General features: G+C 36.9%; 1 protein-coding gene across 1 annotated transcript in view; it reads left to right on the top strand.

The window, feature by feature from the left end:
* LOC145985596 (dual E2 ubiquitin-conjugating enzyme/E3 ubiquitin-protein ligase BIRC6-like) overlaps positions 1–20,065 on the top strand; it is a 241,336-nt gene that overhangs the window by 22,006 nt on the left and 199,265 nt on the right. The window contains exons 5-8 of the mRNA XM_083119666.1: positions 9,754–9,882; positions 10,579–10,798; positions 11,125–11,329; positions 13,071–14,609. Of these exons, the coding sequence (XP_082975792.1) occupies positions 9,754–9,882; positions 10,579–10,798; positions 11,125–11,329; positions 13,071–14,609 (2,093 nt within the window). The remainder of the gene's footprint in view (positions 1–9,753; positions 9,883–10,578; positions 10,799–11,124; positions 11,330–13,070; positions 14,610–20,065) is intronic.

The following is a 20,065-nucleotide window of genomic DNA, read 5'->3' as shown; positions in this document are numbered from 1 at the left end:
AGATCAGGGTTCCTACTCGTCCTGGAAAACCTGGAATTTTAAAACATTCCTTCCAGGCATGGAAATGTTATGAAATTTCACATTTTTCCAAGCTTTACCTGGAATTTTGGAAATTGTCCTTTAAAATTCCTTTGCCCCGTTTTATTTGTATGAATTGCAATAAGTTTTCATTTAAAACAGGCCAGTGTCATGACAGTGGTTTATTTACTTATGTCACCGTGCTGTGTACTGTAGTCATAGTTTTGTGATAAGTTTTATTTTTGTGATTGAAGTATAATGCCCCACGTTTTTGTATTGCTCAGAGGTAGAAAATATGATGATAATAATAATGGTTTAAAAAAAATGGGTTTGCTATCCTAAATATTCCAAGTTTTCCAAGGATATTATTCTTGTTTATTTGTAATACAAGATGGTAATTTTTTATAAACTTATATATACACTTGTGTTTATTTTTTCTACCTTTGTATTTTTTCTGTATTATTGTAAAAATTAAATAACCTTCATTATACACTGGTCAAAAAAATTAGGGGAGCAAGCAAGAAATCCCAAAACCAAACTTGGTAAGTCAAAAGTAGCAATGTATTTTGATTAGGTGAGTGTGTCCTCAACCAGTACAATACATGTCTATTGAGTCATTAGTACAACAGAGTTCTAGGGGTGATTTCTGCAAGGTACTGCACAAAATCAGGAGAACAGCACGGTGATAAGACAACAGAAATGGACAGATACACAACAGATCCATACTTCTAATAAGGCGTGTGGTCACCATGAACTGCTATGACAGCTGCACATCTGTTTTGCATGGAACCAATAAGGTTATCAACGACAGCCTGCTGGATATTCACCCATTCCTCCAGAAGGGCCATTTTCAACTGTTGCAGAGTTGTAGGCGGCGCTGGCTGAGCAGCAATGCGTCTTCCGAGTGTGTCCCACACATGTTCAATGGGATTCAAGTCTGGGGAGGATGCTGGCCATACCATTCGTTCAATACCCTCATCCCGTAGCATGGCGTCAACCAGACGTTCTCGGTGAGGTCGGGCATTATCGTCCACAAAAATGAAACGATCACCAATATCTGCAGCCATTGGGACAACATAAGGCCTGAGGATCTCATTCCGGTACCGTAAGGCTGTCAAAGTACCATTCCGGATAATGTGCAGGGGGGTACGTCGACCAACACTGATCCCTGCCCATACCATTAAGTCACCGCCACCATACTGAGACACTTCGCGCACATGTGCGGGATAATTGCGAGTCCCACGTTCCCTCCAGATGAGAATGCGTCGATTATCTGACTGGAGACTGAAACGCGACTCATCCGAGAAGAGAACTGAACTCCACTCTCCATGTCCCCACTCACGATGTTCCACAGCCCACTGTCTGCGGGTCCTACGGTGTTGGGCATTCAGAGGGACACACACCATTGGTCTTCTTGCATAAATACCCCTTTCCCGCAGGCGATTTCATACAGTTTGGCCCGAGACACTTCGTCCTGTTGCCAAAACAAGGCCGCGTTGCAAGTCAGTTGCAGTTTGCTGCCTATTCCTGCGAGCCGACAATGCTAAGTACCGGCTTCATCAACATACATTGCTTCTTTTGACTTTCCAACTTTGGTTTTGGGATTTCTTGCTTGCTCCCCTAATTGTTTTGACCAGTGTACTAAGGAATGAATGGTGTGGAAAGGAGCAGGTGTAGGAGAGTTGGGAGCCTGCATTAAAAAAAATAGAACTAATTTTTTTTAATAATAGAAAATATGTAATGATGCTTACTTTCTACACTTGTCCTGGAGCAATTGTAGAAAATCCTTGAAAAGGCCTGGAAATGTCCTGGAAAAAATTGCATGATTTTGTGTAGGAACCCTGAAGATTCTTCGAGTTTCACTTGCAATAAATGAGAGATTGTTTTCCTTTCCATAGGTCTCAGTGCAAATGGGTTTCTCATGAACTAGAATTGTAAGAATTTCCTGGAAGAGGAACGACTGTGCACAATTGAAAGAAAGTAACATTATCTTCAATCCTTTTTTGTGGAAACTTTTTCATGTTCTATTTTCCTTCTCGCAACACGTGTCCTGTGCATAACAGGTTGTATAACTACCAGGATAAATTGTGTTATCATCTCCTAGGCACCTTTGTGTCCTTTTGAGCTCTGTTTAAGCTGAAAATCGGTGCAAATTCCAATAACGACCCCTTCCCTTTTCCCGGGAACTATGAAAGGTCGTTTTATCGAGAGTTGACTGTACTTATTTTTCACAGCTCGAGTCATCAACATGAAAGAGATCTTGAATAAATTGGACGTTTATGTGACAAATTGTTCCTCTAAATTTTAAAAACAGCCATGTAACCAATGAAAGATAATCTTCGAATGGCTTTCTTTTAATTTTTAAAATCAATTTTAAAGTTTTTTTTTTCTCAAGTATATTGACTTAGGAACATCTTTTACCATTCTTGAAGAAGAAATTTAAAGGAATGGTTTGTCAGGCAATGTCTTATTTTATTCAAGATTCTTAATGGTTATATCATCAGGGTGGCGACAGACCTGGAAAACCGGGAAAAGTCAGGGAATTTGAGGTGTCAAAAAAAGTCAGGGAAATGTTAGGGAATTTTGTCTTGATTGACCCCTTTTTTTTGTTGCTAAGTTTTGGCCTCAACTTTTACCCCCCTTTTATGCACAACACAACCACGGTGCCAGAAACCAGTGATGGCAGGAGAGAGAGAGAGGGAGAGAAATTTCCGGAGGGGCAGAAAAATGTGTTAAGCCTCACTATTACATGGAAAATGCATTGAATTATCATTTTATCTTGTCCATATGGTAGTAGTAAGGGGACAGAATGGTCAACAGATGGAGGGGATGGGTGCGTTTGGCACTGTCCGATAAGGCATTTTGTTAGACAAAATGAAGGAACATGGAAACAAATAGGCCACATTGATACGTACTATTTTTGTCGAATATCGCCACCTGACAACATATCTCACTACAACATGCGACAGAAGTTGCATGCATGGCACTTGTATGGAATTAATTTTTGTTGGATGTCATCAAACTGCAACATTTAACAAAAAATGCATGCATATACAAGAAGAGCTTTAGGCTGCAAATATGCTGCTGAAATTTTATTACTCTTCTGGCTCACTTCACCTTATTTAATGTAGCAGTGCTTACGAAGGTTTTCTTTCATCATCCTGACGTATTACTGGTTTCACGCAAGTTAACATACGTTTATAATGACATTGCACTATACTTAGATATCAAGAGGAACCCAACAAAATGGGATATATTTTATACTATCACAAAAAAGCGAATCATAAATCTCCATTGGTGAATGTTATAAAAATTGGCAAGTGCATTCTCCCAACCTCAAATTTACTGCAACAGCAGTATTACAATGAAATTAACGCCACTCTCTGTCCTGTCTGTTTAAACTTGTGAGAGATGGTCATTAATCTCTCACTGAGTGAAGTTAATGTCCAATATTATGAAATAAAATACTAATAAAAAATACATAAATATTTTAATATCATATTTACTGGAATCATTCAATCATAAAGGCAAATCACTTTCTTCAAGAATTGACTTTCCTCTGCCAGACCTGCTAAATTTTCACTTTCCATCTATTGATTAATACGAGGGGTGGCTAGAAAGTAATTTCCAATTAGTAGGGACATTGATTTTTCATAAACGCGAAAACCGTGAAAAATGATAATTGCTGCAAAGTTGTTTTTATGAATGTGCAGTGATGTCTGGACACTTTTTTTGCCTTTTCGAAATATCGAAATAATGCGAATTGTTGGTGTTTTTAGCAATTTTATTTAAAAATGTTCTAAAAGAACGAAAAATTCCATGAAATCCAACATTCTTGTCTTTTCTAGGCCATGTTTGTGTACATAGAACGTGCAAGTTTTCCTACATTTTATTGAAGAGTAAACTATAATGCTTGTTATACAGGGAATAATTCCGACAGCCACATTAAATCATGTATTTCCCACAATTTTTTCAACTTCTATCAAAACCATTTGCATCACAGAGCAAAATGTCAGGGTTATAACAGGAAATCGAGTGCATATCTACTAGAGATGGGTTGATATGAAATTTTGGCCGATACCGATAAAGTACCAATATAAAATTTATCGATATCGATAACCGATATTCTACTGATCCGATATAAAATTAGAAATGGTCCTTGAAGAACCTGAAAGGTTCACTGACCTCTTTAATAAATGTGTGTTTCAAGGTGACTGCAGTGCAAGATAAATTGCATATTTAGACATTTACTTTTTTAGAATGTAGGGCATGGAGATTATCCATAAAAATTACAACAAAATGGCAGAATTTTGCACTAAATTATCAGATAATATTCGATATATCGGATCGGTAAAATAATCGGTAATTTTACCTATAAACCAATACACCGATATGCCTATATCGGCCGATACCGATAGAGTACCGATGAATCGGTCCCATCCCTAATATCTACCGTCACACGGGAGCCACATCTTCAGTATTTGTCGCGCAAGATGTGTTTTGGATTACCAAGCTAAGTGTGCACCATTAAATTCTATTATCTAAAACCCTTACCTTAAAATTAAAGAGGGGGTATAGAAAATGACTTTCCCAAATTAACTTTCAAGATATCAAACACTCACGAAGAGGCGTAAGCCATGTGACTTCAATTTGAAACAGTAGTTTAAAAAATCTGAAGGTATAATTTCAGATATTTGCCAGAAAATGTGTTAAAAATGAAAATGTGAATTTTGGGGAAAATTACACTGAATAGTAAAAAATAAAATATAAAAAAATACACCAGTTTGAAAAAGAATAAGATATCAAGGTCCCTACCGAATAGCATAAATAAAACAAGAATATCCGGGAACTTTTCTAACGTTGGAAGCGGCCCCGGCATCCACCCAGCGTCGAATAACATGGGTACCCAGGGGAAACCTGGGGGGGTAAAGGCAGTCAGGGGCGTGGTGCTGATCACATCACCCCCACTCACGACCGGATCAAGAAAGTGTGGGGCGTTACTCCCACACCCCCTATACGCCTTCATGGCGTGGTGCTAAGCACAGGGGAACACTTTACTTTTTTATATCAGTTGTAATTTATTGCATTAATAACAGTGAGTCCTAATCTAATTTTTTGCATAATCACCACCGTTGTTTTGGCATTTGTCATAGCATGGCACTAAATTTTGTATGCCCATGGCATATGTATCTGACAGCAAAGACTGGAACTATCTCTACAGCAGTGTAGCTGTCAAATCCTTGTCCTGCCAGAAACCTCTTTAGTTAAACAAATAGACATGCAAGGCCAGGGTTGTACAGGGAGTGGTGATCCAAGATCTCTCACCTGAAGTGATGCAAAGGGCCCGCGTGTATTCAGCTGTATGGGGTTGTGCACATTCAATTGCCTTTCTGTGGATTGTCTGCACCATCGTCTGACCATACTATCACTCACGACGTCCGGTCTGCACACCTCACATGATTGCTGGTGGCTCTGTGCCAAATTCTGAGCGTGCAAAAATGTGATTACACGTAGGATACATCGCAGTCGGTGGGAGACTGTATGAGAGCTGCAATCTTTAACCTAGAACTGTCCTAAAACAGCTGCATTGCAACTGTACCAGATTACTACTACATGCCACTTCTTCATGCCTGCATGTGTGTTTGTCGCTCTCCGACCACTAGTGCTGCGTATAGGCACCATTGGAGCTTTCTTCAGGATGCCCCTCGTATATGAGCTTTCAGAAGCTGTTATTAACAGTGTGTTCCTGTGTTAATGTGTGGTTAGCTAAATTAGGTACATATACAGTGCAATTCTATAAATTCCTTGCGTTAAATTTCTAATAGCTACATACCCTTTTCGTCAGCAATAATGGTAGAACTGCATGTTGTCAGTTTCACAGTACTTCACTTGGATATACTGTACTGAAGCAGAAATCCCATTGATAATGTAAGGAAATATGACACTTTATTTTGTACAATTCAATTGTTTCACTTATATGCAAGAGTTAAGTTGTTTGCTTTACAGAGAAGAGGGAAGTAGCTTTATGCATTGAAAAATGAGTCCGAACTCATGGTTCTTGCAAGCAGAGGGTTCCAAATCTCAGTGGAAATATCAACATATAATACCGAGAATGTACATATAAGGAGACTGATAAATTACAAATTGTATTTCTTAATCAATCACTCTTCACTCTTACTTCATTTAGTCGTAACTTTAAAAATAATCAAGTATTTAATTTTAAACTTACTGCGTATGATAAAATTCCGTAATCCTTCCCTAGCTTGTGAATTGTAATAATTTTCCGAATTCACTATTTTGCAGTTTGAATTCAAATCATAGAGAATAGAGAAATTAAGTCAATTTCATAGAAGATAATATTGGTACTTAACAAATCCATATCTGGATCTGTGTAAGTTTATTATTTCCATTTGCAAAAACATAGATTAATTTAGTTTGTAATTGTCAGGGAAAAATGTAAATTTTGTCCTGGAAAACCTGGAAAAGTCAGGGAATTTCATTTCTGCTTGTTTGTAGCCACCCTGATTATGTTTCAATCTTAAAACAGGGTGTCTGTCTACCAGTCAAGAACATCAAGAAAAAGTAAAGAAATCAACAGGTAGGTCAAGAATGTCCAGAAAAAGTAAAGAAATTATGCTTGTGGTCAATAATTTTTAGCTATTTTTTTTTTTTACAGTATAGTGCATTTACATTCTTATATGCCTGTACTGGAATTTGATGAAATTGAATGTTTGGAAATCTAAAATTATATTGAGTTGTAGTTATGATTTTTTTTGCTTTGTTTCTTAAGAATTACATTCTTATATGTGTAAAGTTTTGTAAAGATAATAATGTAATGTTGCCATTCCCCACCTGTGATAAAGACTGAAGCATTATTTTTTACAAGCAATAATAATGAAAGCAAGTGTAAATCTCTTGTTAAAGTACAGCTTCATTTTTCATCTTAACCAGCTGTGTGGTATGGGCTTTCATTGGAAAAATAAAATATTTTCTTAATTTCCAACTACCGTGCGTCCATTTCGATCTTCAGCCGAGAGATCGGGAGAAGCGTGGTGGGCGGCGCTGACGGAGATGCCAACATTTGCGGCCTGTAATGCCCGCTTATTTTTATGGACATATGCAGACATTTATATAAATATTCAAAACGAACACTAACCTGTGTTATTAGAGTTATTCAAACTGATATCCACCAAGTGCCAAGTGTGTAGACTTTCGGGGAGAATACGTTGAATAGCCTGAAACTTTCGTGCCTGTAGCTAAAGTCCTTCTGGGTCGGGCCGAGAACTTATCAGCCCCCCTCGTAACGTGAACCTTGCGGCTGGCATTCCAACACACTGCAATAACACAAACAAGTAACGGCAAGTAACCAATAATAACACTCTTGCGCACAGTACGAAATTAACACGCTCTTGGTTTACATCTGCTCGCCACTATATTCACAGCTCTGTCGCGAAGGAACAAAAAACTCGAGCACGGATTGCAAGGAAGCTCACGAACACCATTGACTTTTAACGGTTTCGTCTACAGCGTAATCTTGATACGGTGTTGCACATTCGAAACCTCCAAACGATCCCCATCGACACAAAAGTCTTTCAAGGATATAAACTTAAGCAGGACGTTACTGGTCAAAACTATGATTAAAATGTTTTATTATCTGTGGCTCTTTACATTGTTTTTTAAAGCGTATTTTTTGTGTATATAAGAGCAGAACTTGGATGAATTACAGATGATAAATTATAACACAGTTTAGTGCTCGTTTTGCAATATTTATATAAATGTCTGCATATGTCCATAAACATAAGCGGGCTTTACAGGCCGCAAATGTCTCCGCCAGCGCCGCCCGCCACGCTTCTCCCGATCTCTCGGCTGAAGATCGAAATGGACGCACTGTATATCTGTATATGTAAGTAGGGGGCGATTAAATACATGTTCGAAAAAGGTCAAGAAAAAGTTACAAAAAATTCAAGAATTTTGGATTTGTTATTTAGGTAGACACATTGTAAAAGCTTTAAAAATTTATTATGCCAAGCTACCACTTGTTACATTTAGGCTGGATAAATTTTTGTTGTTGCTATACACAGTGTATAGCCAAAAGTCTTCAGACACCCATTGTTGCTGGTTCCAAAGTCACCAGTCATAGAATGTTGAACCTCACTTTGCTGTTATTACATCATTTACCTTTTGGGGTAAACTAAGTTCCAAGTTCTGGAAAACTGCTGGCGGAATTTGCTTCCATTCTTTCTGTAGCATGTTGAATAGTTTGTGCGTGTTTGTTGGTCAAGTGGGTCTTGTATGCAACCAATACTCCAGCTCATCCCAAAGAAAGATGTGTGATTGGGTTCAAGTTGAGGCTTTGGCCATACAGTAAAGGACTTCCACCTTATTTTCTTCTCATGATGCAATTGGCCTTGCTGTGTGGGCAGGAGCATTAAAATGTTGATACAGAAAAATACCCATTCCAAACTGTTGCCACTGTGGGAAGCATGTTATTGCCTAAAAAATGTATTTTCACATGCCAGAGGTCATTGACTTATCAGTTAATACTAACGGGCCAAGTCCAAACCAGGAAAACAGCCCCAGACCATTATCCTGCAATACAATACACTGGTAAATGCTGATCGCCAGGCATTATGACGTTTTTTAAGCACTCTAGGCATAATACACAAAAAATACAGGTCACTTTGCTTCGGTAAAACACAACCTGGGATAAAGAAATAAGATACTTACAATTTTTTGATTTCAGCTTCAACCATCTTTTTTTCAGTAGTCTTTATGATAATTTTTTACCTCATTCTTTATTGATATTTTTTCTTTCTTTTCAGAATCGAATACAAGTTGGCATAATTTCTACAAAGTTTTATATTAACAAATTTGAATAGTTTTTTTACAATTTTTGTCTGATAATAACTTATTATTGAATGATTTGAAATAAAATAGGTTTTTTAAAAAAAAATCGCTACTATGTTGGGATATGGATTGCAATGGTGAACAATAGATGGCTCTGGACTTATGAGTATTTTCTAACATTTTTCTTTATTGTTTCTAAATGTTTTACTGTGGTGGAAATGAGTTAATATCTTTATCTTTTTTACAGAATTTAGAATTTTATTTGAAATTAACAAGATAAACCACATGTAGGAAGATAACAAAGTTTAATTTCTAATTGCCATAAAGAAAAATGTATGTAATTTCCTTTTATACAAGTAATAAGAGGGCTAAATTTTTCTTGCCAAATGGCTTTTATATCAATATCATGATGATATTGATATAGCATCCACCAGACTTCAACTGTAACAACTAAAATAAGGAATCTTTATTTTTGCGACACCTTGTATATTAACATGAAATTAATTTTATTCCACACACACACATGTGTATGGTGTTATCATATTGATATATTCTTTCTTACACCAATGAAAGCTTTCTCATTATTTGGAAAATTCAGTTATTCTTTGTTAGCTTGTTTAAAGGTAAGGTAAAGTTCTTCATGTACATTGCACCATGCCATGAATGCACATAAAGGGGATGTGGTGGTAGCGCTCCAAACATGTGTTTAGTGATTGAAAACTATGGTTCGTACTTGAGTATGGTAAAGTGATAATTTTGGCAGAAATTGCTTTCTAAATGTGTGCTAATTTTAAATCTGATGGAAAATAGCTAACTCAGAACAATCAAATTTATATATGGTCTCAGTTTCTTTTTAAATGGTTCTTGACTGATGGTTTGTTTTCATAGGTGGGCATTGCCAGATCAGATGGCTCAGGCAGGATTTTACCATCAACCAAATTCTACTGGCGACGACAGAGCAATGTGTTTCACTTGCAGTGTGTGTCTTGTGTGCTGGGAACCAACCGATGAACCATGGTACGTACAATAATCTTCATCAGTATCTCAGATGATGGATGTGTCACGTTGAATGATGTGATATTAATGCCACATACAGGTAACACACAGTAATGAATTTATAATAAAATGGAAGATAAAATTTAGTTCCAATCTGCTCATTTTTTTCTGAGAGTTTGTTTCATAGTAGCCATACCGATGCTAAATCCAATGCATGGACAATGCAATGATAAAAAGTTGCATTCCATTACAATTATAGAGGGTTTCCACAAAGTCCCTCCCTGATTACAAAGCTTTGTAGCTTCTGAAGTTTTTGAAATAGAGGAGTGAAATTTATGGCAAAGTTGGGGAAAACTCACGAAGCGATTTTGGGTTCAGGCCTCATTGTGGTATTAGTGAAACAGGAACTGTGTCCAAGATATAAAAAATTTGTTCAAATCCAGAAAAAGCAAATTGCAAACCATATTTAAAAAAGAATTGGATTTTTCTAACAGGTTCTGATCTCCCAGAGGAACCCAAACATTTCAATGTTTACCCTCTGACGACAATTGGAGAGTTATATGAAAAGAAATAGCCCAGTTGGTCTATCTACATGAATCAGAAATAGGATTTGATGAGCTAACCATGCATCATACATTGAGTATTTGCTGAAACTGCTTTTGTAAATATGAATGCTACAAGGTTTATTTAAAAAAATACTTTTATTTGTAATTCCAGGTCCGAACATGAACGACATTCTCCATCATGTCCTTTTGTGAAGGGGGAATACACTCAGAATGTACCCTTGTCAGTTACCTATGCTACTTCACCAGCTGTGCTGCTGGAAGAAAGTGGGGAAGAAGTTTCATGCATTGGCACTTCATCCTTGCCAGATCTTATACCAACTGCAACAAGAAATGGAAATGTAGTGATATGGAATGTTTCAAGGCAATTGAAGGTATGTTCCACTAACACTTCAACATTATGCAAGATTTGTTGTTTGAGTTATTATGTTATAATCTTCCTGATAGATTCATTGTGCCTTTTCTCTTGCCAATGAAATCCCTGTGATATTTCATTATAAACCAACCCTGAACTCTACGCAGACACATAGATACAGTTTTGAACCTTTAGCTTGTGATTTAGTAGTATGGTCTGCTAACCCTGCTGCCACAATAGCTGTTATCTAATTTTGTAGAAATAGATTAATTGATGGAATTCTTCACTTTGAAGTTTTGTCAGCTTTCCCTATGTTACTCATGTTTATCATCTTACTTTTTCCAGAAGGAAACTAGTTTTACTGTCAATAGTAGAGATTCCATTATACAGAAGATTCAGGAGGAGGAGGATCGTGCTGTGCAATATAATGATATTGGCTTTGCACCCCAGGAAGCTTGGGTGAAGACAAGTAACGAAAACCCTAGGAAAAAAATGGCTGCAATGTTACGAGGTGATGTTGTAGAGATTCCTTTATCTGATATTACTGTAGGTGAGTATTTTTTTGATGGAAAAGATTATTGTCTCATATTTTTACTATAAAATTGAATAGGTTTCTGTTGTAGTTAGGTTGAGGCTCTTGCTGATTGGAGATTCAGGAAAATCTGGAAAAGTCAGGTAAATGATTGGGAAGTGGCCGCAGAGAATTTCATAAAAATATTCAACCTTACTTCAAGAAATGTTATATATGTATTGTTTAAGGCCACTTTGTGCACAAATAGGTTAATCAGGAGTGGACCTACAGTTTAGTTGGATACGAACTACTGTGTGTCCACCAGCCAGGTATGAACTATGGTGGTTGTAAATGTCATAAACATGGATTTTTCAGATTTTTGTAAAAACTACTGTTAGATAATGTGTTTTTCAGTGAAATGAAATACATACAGTGTCTTTTGTTGCAGCTGGAAGCCAATCCTATCATATTTTCTCACAAATATTCTTGAAAAGGCTTAAAGAAATTAATACTTTACAGTGGTCTGGACATTTGTTTGAAAATACCTGGAAAGGCCAGGAAAATTATTTTTGTGGAGAAGTTCTGAATTTTTCATAACAGTGAAATCAAGGTATTCGTTAATCATTTGCTTAAGTTTACCTGGTGGAGCAAGGTTCAGTAAATTTAGTTATTTCTCAACCTATGGCAAAATTATGACAGATTTTTGTAAAGTATAGCATTTTTCACTTATTTTTTTTAACAAATTGGAATGGAATGCATAGTGGCTGTGCGAGAAAAATGTATGTTCATAAATTGGCTAGAAACTACTCAAAACTGCATTAAGTCTTACTTGTCCTTACGATGATAGCAAAAGCTTAGCAGGTCCTTTACTGATTAGACATTAGTTGAGAATGTATATCCTAGACAGAGAAGCTGCAACTGGAAACCAGTGAAACAGGCATTATACAAATAATGTTGCACTTTAAATCCTTTAAGAGTTCTTTTTTTTTTTTGGTTTGTTTGTTTTTTAAATGTTTTACATTGCTAACTTTTGGTGGTTATTGTTGTGTACATTTTAGCATTTAGCCTATTTTCTTCACATGTTGATTAAGTGTGTAGTGGTAACACAGTATGGGTTCTGCTCAGAAGGTTAATATTCAGCAAGGAAGGTCAACAGGATAGGTCAAATGTGGTTTAGCTTGAGCCCTCTGTATTTTAATAATTATTCAATTGTGTTTGTTTTATCCCCACTAATAGAGTCAATGTTTTGAAATGTGTTCTCTTCTAAAGTACAGGAATTGTTCCATGCAAGAAATATTTGAATTGCCTTTCACGTTCATTGCCACCATCACAGTACACACAACAAAAGCTATAATTGACATATGATAATCCAAATAAGCAGATTTTGAATATTGTTCAAGTGTCACCAAAATCAATAGGCAATTAAAATATTTTTTTGCAAGATAGAGTACAGTGGAACCCCGATTTTATGTTTTTCAGGGGACCAAGCCACAAAAACTTAAAATGTGGGAAAATGTAAAGTGGGGGAAAATTTTATAGCATTTTGCTCTATTGGGATCATTAATGTTGAATGTATAATGCGGTAAAATGTAAAACCGAGGAACGTAAAATTGGGGTTCCACTGTCGTTTTTTTTTACAAATAAGTGAATTATGCAATGAATATAAGTGGTGCATATGTTACTTCAATATGCTGCCAATCCAAAGTTTTAACTGCTTGTTAACTCCAATTTGAAATGTTTAATTTGCCATTTCTAAAACTTTCACAATATTTTTTTATAGGTAATTTGCTGGGACCACCAGGCATACCAGGGATTGAAGTAACTTCTCTGTGTGTTGTTGACAGCCCTTCTTCAAAGTATAGCAAGTCAAGAAAGAAATTGGTTAAGCAATGTAGTGAAGCAGTGCGACCCTCTCTCATAGCTGGCATAATTTTGAATAGAACTAATGCATGTGCTAACCAAGGTAAAAGTGACAGTTTGTGGAATGATGTGAGCTCTCCACTTGTGCGTGCAATGAATGATGTTAACGATGCAAGTAATCACGAAGCGATTGCTTTGGATATAATGAAAGTGAAAGAGGAATTTATAGACAGTGGTTCTGCATCTGTAAGAGAAAGTTCTTCACTTAAATCTTGTAGCAGTGAGTCAGTGATATGCTTGGTTGTGTATGATTTTTTTTACAACATTAAAGATGTTAATAATTCCATTGAAAGTAACGACGTTAAACAACCTCATACTAGCAGTACGAAGAAAGGGAATATGGGAACAGGAACTAGTTCTGGAACCAGGCAAGAGAACAATATGTATCAAGAAATTTTCTTGTCAAAGTTCTTGTACGATGTACCTGTATACGAAGCAGAGTCAGATCACGTTATGGCACCTCTTGAGTGCTTGGATGGTGTTGAATTTCCAACTCCACCAACCGTGAAATTTGGTGCAGCAAATGGTGTTGATTCTTTTTCAAGTTTAGATAATCCTGTTGTTGTGAAAGTGAGTAGAGTGTCAAAGAAGGAAACTAATGGCTGTGCAGAAGTGGTTGCAGAAAAGGAGGAAAAGAAGCTTGATCCTGTCATTGTCCAGTGCATAAAATTACCAGAAGATTGCGTGAAACGGACAGGTTTGTGCGTGAAGTCCATTCACCCGACTAAAGACATGGGCCATATTTTGGTAATGTTGGGAGGTAACTGTGATACTAATTCCGTAACTGTTTCTGATAATGGCACTAAGATTAATTCAGACATTTTGTATTCACATATTTTTGATTTTGTTGAGAAGAATGCTACTTCAGACTGGAGCAGTGAAAGTGAGGCAACCTTGTCTGGCTTAGAGGCAGGTTCAAGCACATATTCTTCTCTCCCTTCAATTTCTCAAGAAAATAGCACAGATTATCGTAGTCTAAATGAAGATAGTGGTACAGGCACTGATGTGACTAGGACTATAACAACAGAAGATGATGAATTTAAGTCAGCAGAAAGTGGAATTAGAGCCTCAGTAGTTGAAAAGAATAAGTATAGTGTACTGTTGCTATATTCCTTGAATACTGATACAGAAGTTACTAAATTGGATGAAGAACCTGTTCTGTGGAGGGCCATAGATTGTGACAATGAGTACCCTGTTGAAATCAACATTCTTCCTGTGGAAAAGGATGAATCTGCAGAAACCGATAACTCCCTACTGGTCAAAGGCAATCCACAAGGCTATGCTTCCCTTGTATGCTTGGATGGATGTGTTAGAGTTGTGGAGTTAGCTTCACTGAAAACTATTTTTGAAGCCAAGCCACCAAAAGGGACCAAGTTTATATCAACTTCTTATTGTAACAGTAAGTATGACAATTTTATGTGTTTTAGTGTGGGGAATAAACTGTAGTATGTTCATTATACAAGGCCTGTTCAAAAAGAAACCGAACTCTTTTTGTAAAGTTTGTACATCAATTCGTTGAAGAGAGCCGATAGTGGTGGATCTAACGGTGTCCTTAGTTATTAACTTGCCCAGTTTTAAAGCTGTTGCTAACTGCAGTAACACAGGAGATTGCATTAAGTGCAGGTGTGATGAGTGCCCACTGCGATTTTCAGTTACCCTACCATGAAGGAACTGGAAGAGCAGCGAGTGTGTGTAATTGCAGATAACTTTCAATGAGTTACATGTTACAAGAAGCCTATGGCAAGAAGTGTTTGTCGAACACAGTGTTATGAATGATACAGATGTTTCAGAATGGGTGAAACCTTCATCTAGGACGATGCAAAATTGCAGGGAGTCATACATACAAACAGTCGTCTCACCGTACATGATGTTACTGCTGAACTGAACATCAGTATAGGCTCGTGTCACACTGTTTTGACAGACAACCTGAAGATGCAAGTCCTGGATGGATTATCACAATAATGCACCTGCTCATTCCTCACTAGTCTGCGAGTTTTTGGCAATGCCCAGACACCTGTCCCACAACAGTCCTTCCCCAATTTGAAATCAACCTTTAAAGGTCACAGATTCCAGACAATATAAGAGATCAGGGGGGTATGGGAATTCCAAGACTGGAGTTCCAGCAGGCATTCCAGGACTGGAAGAAACACTGGGAACGGAGGGTGCACAGTGGAGGGGAGTACTTTGAAGGAGACAGGTTTAAATAGCTGGTTCAGTTCTGTAAAGGTTCGATTTATTTTTTAACTCCCTTATAATAATGCATTTAAATAATTAATTCTATATTTTTAGAATATTTTGTAATTTTTGGTAAATTTTATACCCAGATCTTTATTTTATTTATTTTTCAGCTTTGGTTATTTCTGGAAATTTAAACATTAAAATGTAACGGGTAACTGGAAGGCCTTGCAAGACGAAGCTCACTTATCTTCAGCGAACGCTCATTCCGGTTTTGCACCGTCTCCAGATACATGAGTCACGCAGTCACCGTTGCCAATTTTTAGATTCTAAAATGGTCAAGGAGTACTTAAAATGTTCATCACTTTTATCAATTTGAAATTGCAGACATTTATTCCTTGCTAGAAAACATTTGTATTACTCACACCCAGTGGTGGCGATTGGATTCCAAAACTAGGGGACCAAGGTGCAAAAGTAGGGGGGCAAGGACAGTTTAATTTCCCTTGGTACATGAGGTTAGCGTGGTGCAAAAGTGGCAAAAAGTTGGGGGGGGGGGTGCAGTTCAATATCCGAATTAGTTTGCTCGAGATTCCCCTCCCCCCTGAACACTAAGGCACGATGGTCCATAAAATGGAACATGAAATCAGAATTTGCAGTATAAAAGGTTTTTGAATATTGTCATCTCTTTCAACAAATCGTCGTTCGCTCATGTTGTTGCTAGTTATCTAGTTCTCAGACTACATTGATAGTAATACGATGCAAAATATAATTGTTAGCTTGTATTTTCATACGGGTGCAAATAGCAGGCAATGCTATTTACACATTTCAACAAACAAATAACGTAAAAATGAAACCGAGAGAAGGTTTACGATTTCAAGACCAGAAAGGTGACAAAATGAACAAGACACACAAACCTATTTCAAGACCTGCGAAACAAGTTTGGAAAATATGTGGTAGTTGTTTGACATAATATGACACTAATTTGAGATGTTACATACAAAATCTTAGGTACAGTGGCATAGCAACATATCGCGAGGCCCTGGGCGAGATTAGAATGCAAGGCCCCATCTGTTCTTTAAGTTTGAAATATCAATGTAAATCGATACACAGTCATCAAGGAAACATCAGCATATTATCATATTTATATAATAGCCTTTAATAATAATTAATTTCTGACGAAAATTATATTTAATAGTACGAGACAGAGAAATTTACACTTGGCAGAGCTACAGTAACATGCTGCTGGAATTGTCATTAACCAAAATAGTAGTAATAGTATGTTTTTTAAGATGTTCGTTAGGCAGTAAGACAACTGAAATGTCCTTAAAAGTGCTAGACTTTTTTTTTTAAAAAAAATCAGAAATACAAAGTAAGAATCTTGAAATAGAACCTATATATTATTTAATGAGTCGTTATTTGTTTCCTCATTTCAAAGTTTGTAGGATGTACATGTCACAAACCATGGCTTAAGTAGAAAATATCGAAGGACACACAAAATGTCTGTGCTTGATAGAGTGGGGGGAAAGGGGTGTGCAGCGGTGGCACCAGGATTAATCATCTTGGGGTGCTGAGGGGTGCAGAAAGAAATTTAGGGGGTGCGATGCTGAAAATGTAGAAAATATGGAACACGCATGCAATCTTTGAAAACTGGGGGAGGGGGCCAAGGACAGTTTAGTTTTCCTTGGTAGATAAAGTTGATCATAGTGCCGGGGGGAAATTGCAAAAAGCAGGGGGGGGGGGCAACTCTGATTAACATAAATTACTGACTGAAATGAAATTATATGTGTGAAGTATATAACTTTAGATTGACATCAATTTTCCAGGGAGGCTGTGCCCCCCTTGCCCTCTCCCTGGACGTCCATGATGATATGTATTAAGTCTTATACTCCAAGAAAGTGGTCATATAGTCAACATTCAGATACACGCAGTATTTTTGAACTATGTAGTGAAATACAAAATGAAATTATCCTTGCCTTTAAAAACAACAATTTTTTAACCTTTTCAATGTAACCAATGGAGGTACAAAATACATAGTACATAATACATAACAAGTACCTTCCGTCTGCCACTTCAGGACAAAACGCAAGGTGGACAGCAACTTCGTCTTCGTTAAAATCCCTTCCACCGCACTATCCCCAACTTTCTTCGTGAACATTGGGCCTCTTCCTAACAGTTTTTGAAAAAGCCTGAATTCGTACTTTTACTAGACATGTTATGTGGAACAAATACATAGAACGTATTAACAAGAAAGGTGTACCCTTCACGTTACAACTTGCACCAGATTAAATAAACGATCTGGTGTTGGGGATAACCTTGAAAGCAGCTTGAATTTTGTCTCCAGTGTGAGGAGGAAGAAATAGGCGGGAAATATACCGTCTATATCAACAATGAAAAAAAGAAAAATAAGAAAAAACATAACTCATACTAAGCTACAGGCAATTATCGAAAACCACAAACAAACCACTTGAATAAAGAAGAGAAGAAACAATTGTTAAGCAATACTGATAAAAAAAAAACTGCCGCTGATCTTTATTGAGGCTGCCGCCAGTACAGGAAAGTATGTACGTATATCGACACCTCTTTCAAGTGTTCTCAGTGGAACGTAGGGGGTGCAGAAGAAAATTAAGGTTGTGCAAGCACCCCCTGGCACCACCCCTGGGGGTGCACTAAACCACAATCCTGTTTAGGGGCCCAAGTATCTACCTACAAGCTCTTCGACACAATCGGTTTCAACATCAACAAATCTTAAAACGATAGTCATTTGCACCATAAGTGTGAAATCTTTGGTGTAATCAATTGATACAGCTAATTTGACTTGTTTTAATTAGCAGTGTGAAATCTTTGGTGTAATCAATTGATACAGCTAATTTGACTTGTTTTAATTAGCAGTTTTGAATTTGTTGCACATTAATTGTACCAGTTAACTTTGAATTTTAGGACTTAGATGATAATAATAGTTGTGAATCTCATTTTGTTGTTATGTCTTAATGTTCTTGTAATATTAAATATTTGTGCAAGTAATTTTTGCATTGATGTTTCACATGAGAAATGAGAATTATTTTGACTTTTTCGGGGCCCTGTAGGCTTCGAACTCCCGCCCACCTCTGATTTGACATATTCATTCAAATTATAACATTAAACTAGAATATAAAGCCAGATAAAAAGGGTTTAATTTTATTGCCCACAAAAATTAGCCTTTTCTATCTTTCTCACTTCCATTTATTACGTTTTTCGTATCAACCTCATGGGACGCGAGGCCCCTACATGCGCATGGCCCAGGGTGGTCGCCCACTTCACTCACCCCTTGCTACACCCATGGTTATACAATCTCAAGGCACCTGTGCCTAGCAGAAATTCAAATATTTCTATGCATAGTGAAATATAATGGCTGTTGGCAACACTGACAGGAGTGCTCTCGTCTACTTGCAAGAACTGCATCGAGTCTCATGGGTCTTGAGGGTCTTCTTAAGACCCGGTTAATAGAAAAACCTGACAGGCATCGATGCCTGTACACAACTGTGGCGTGAAGCTCGCTTGTGCGATGTTGAACACCTGGGCTTGACGTGTGTGTTGCATATTATTGTAGGCACGCCTCCTCACAGACTGTTTTTTTTCAGGTCTTGTGCAGGTCTCTGAGGGGAGGCTGATGAGAGGCGGTAATACTTAAGGTTGAAATAGAGAAAGCATCTGCTTGTACCCTTGAAATTTTGGAAAGTTCACCTTGAAAACTGGGAATTATACTTGAATTTTATCATGGCCCTAGAGTGGCCACCCTGATGAATATGCTTGGGATGGACAAATATGAACTTTTTAGCTACTACTGTTAAAATAAAAGTATAACATTTACTGATCTATTATAAAAGTTCAAATGTTCTATATATAGCTCCTTAATTAATGTACAGTTTATCCTCAATTTTACATTTTTTGGGGGACAAAGCTGAAAAACTTAATATGCAGGAAAATGTAAAATCGATGAAAATTTGCAACTCATTGCTATGTTGGGACCATCAAGATAATCGGGGTCTTCTCACTCTGTGAATGAGATGACAGCTAAATAAAAGAAACTAAATAATTAGGCATTTACTTTACAGCATATGGATATATTAGTTGTACCATTTATATTCTTAAGAACTAGGGCTGAGCAACACCAGTGATATCTGTATTGTAAGTATCAGTTTAAATTTAATCAGCGATCCAAGCTAATACTTTTCTGGAGCTTAAATGAAAAACTTGTATGTTAAAATTTATAAATATTCGTAACTACTATGAATTGTTACAATTTTCAAGTAATGGCATTATTGGGAACTGGTAAGAGAATCAGCATTGTTATTGCTATCAGATGAGCCCTAATAAAAAGTCTTGGAAATATTTTTTCCTAAATTAGGAACAATTTATAGATACATCCAATATTATCAGTAATTTTACCAATGAAGGAATACATTCTATTTCAGATTATACCAATAGACTCCCTATTAATGTGCCCTATTTGTAATGTTTATATTCAGGGTCTTTCAAAAGTCAGTTTACCGAAAGAAATAAAAGTCAATGCTGGTTGTTACAGAACTGTAATACTTAAAAATAGGCATAAATCTGTGAGAACAAAAGAATATGTTTACAAAAGATGTTCAAAATACCTTCTGTTCTATACACATGCTACAAACGTGATCACCTATACCATCA

The sequence above is a fragment of the Lepisma saccharinum genome, chromosome 3 (assembly GCF_977018435.1).
Source record: "Lepisma saccharinum chromosome 3, izLepSacc3.1, whole genome shotgun sequence".
Taxonomy (NCBI): Eukaryota; Metazoa; Arthropoda; class Insecta; order Zygentoma; family Lepismatidae; genus Lepisma; species Lepisma saccharinum.
This window is presented reverse-complemented; position numbering and strand designations above follow the sequence as displayed.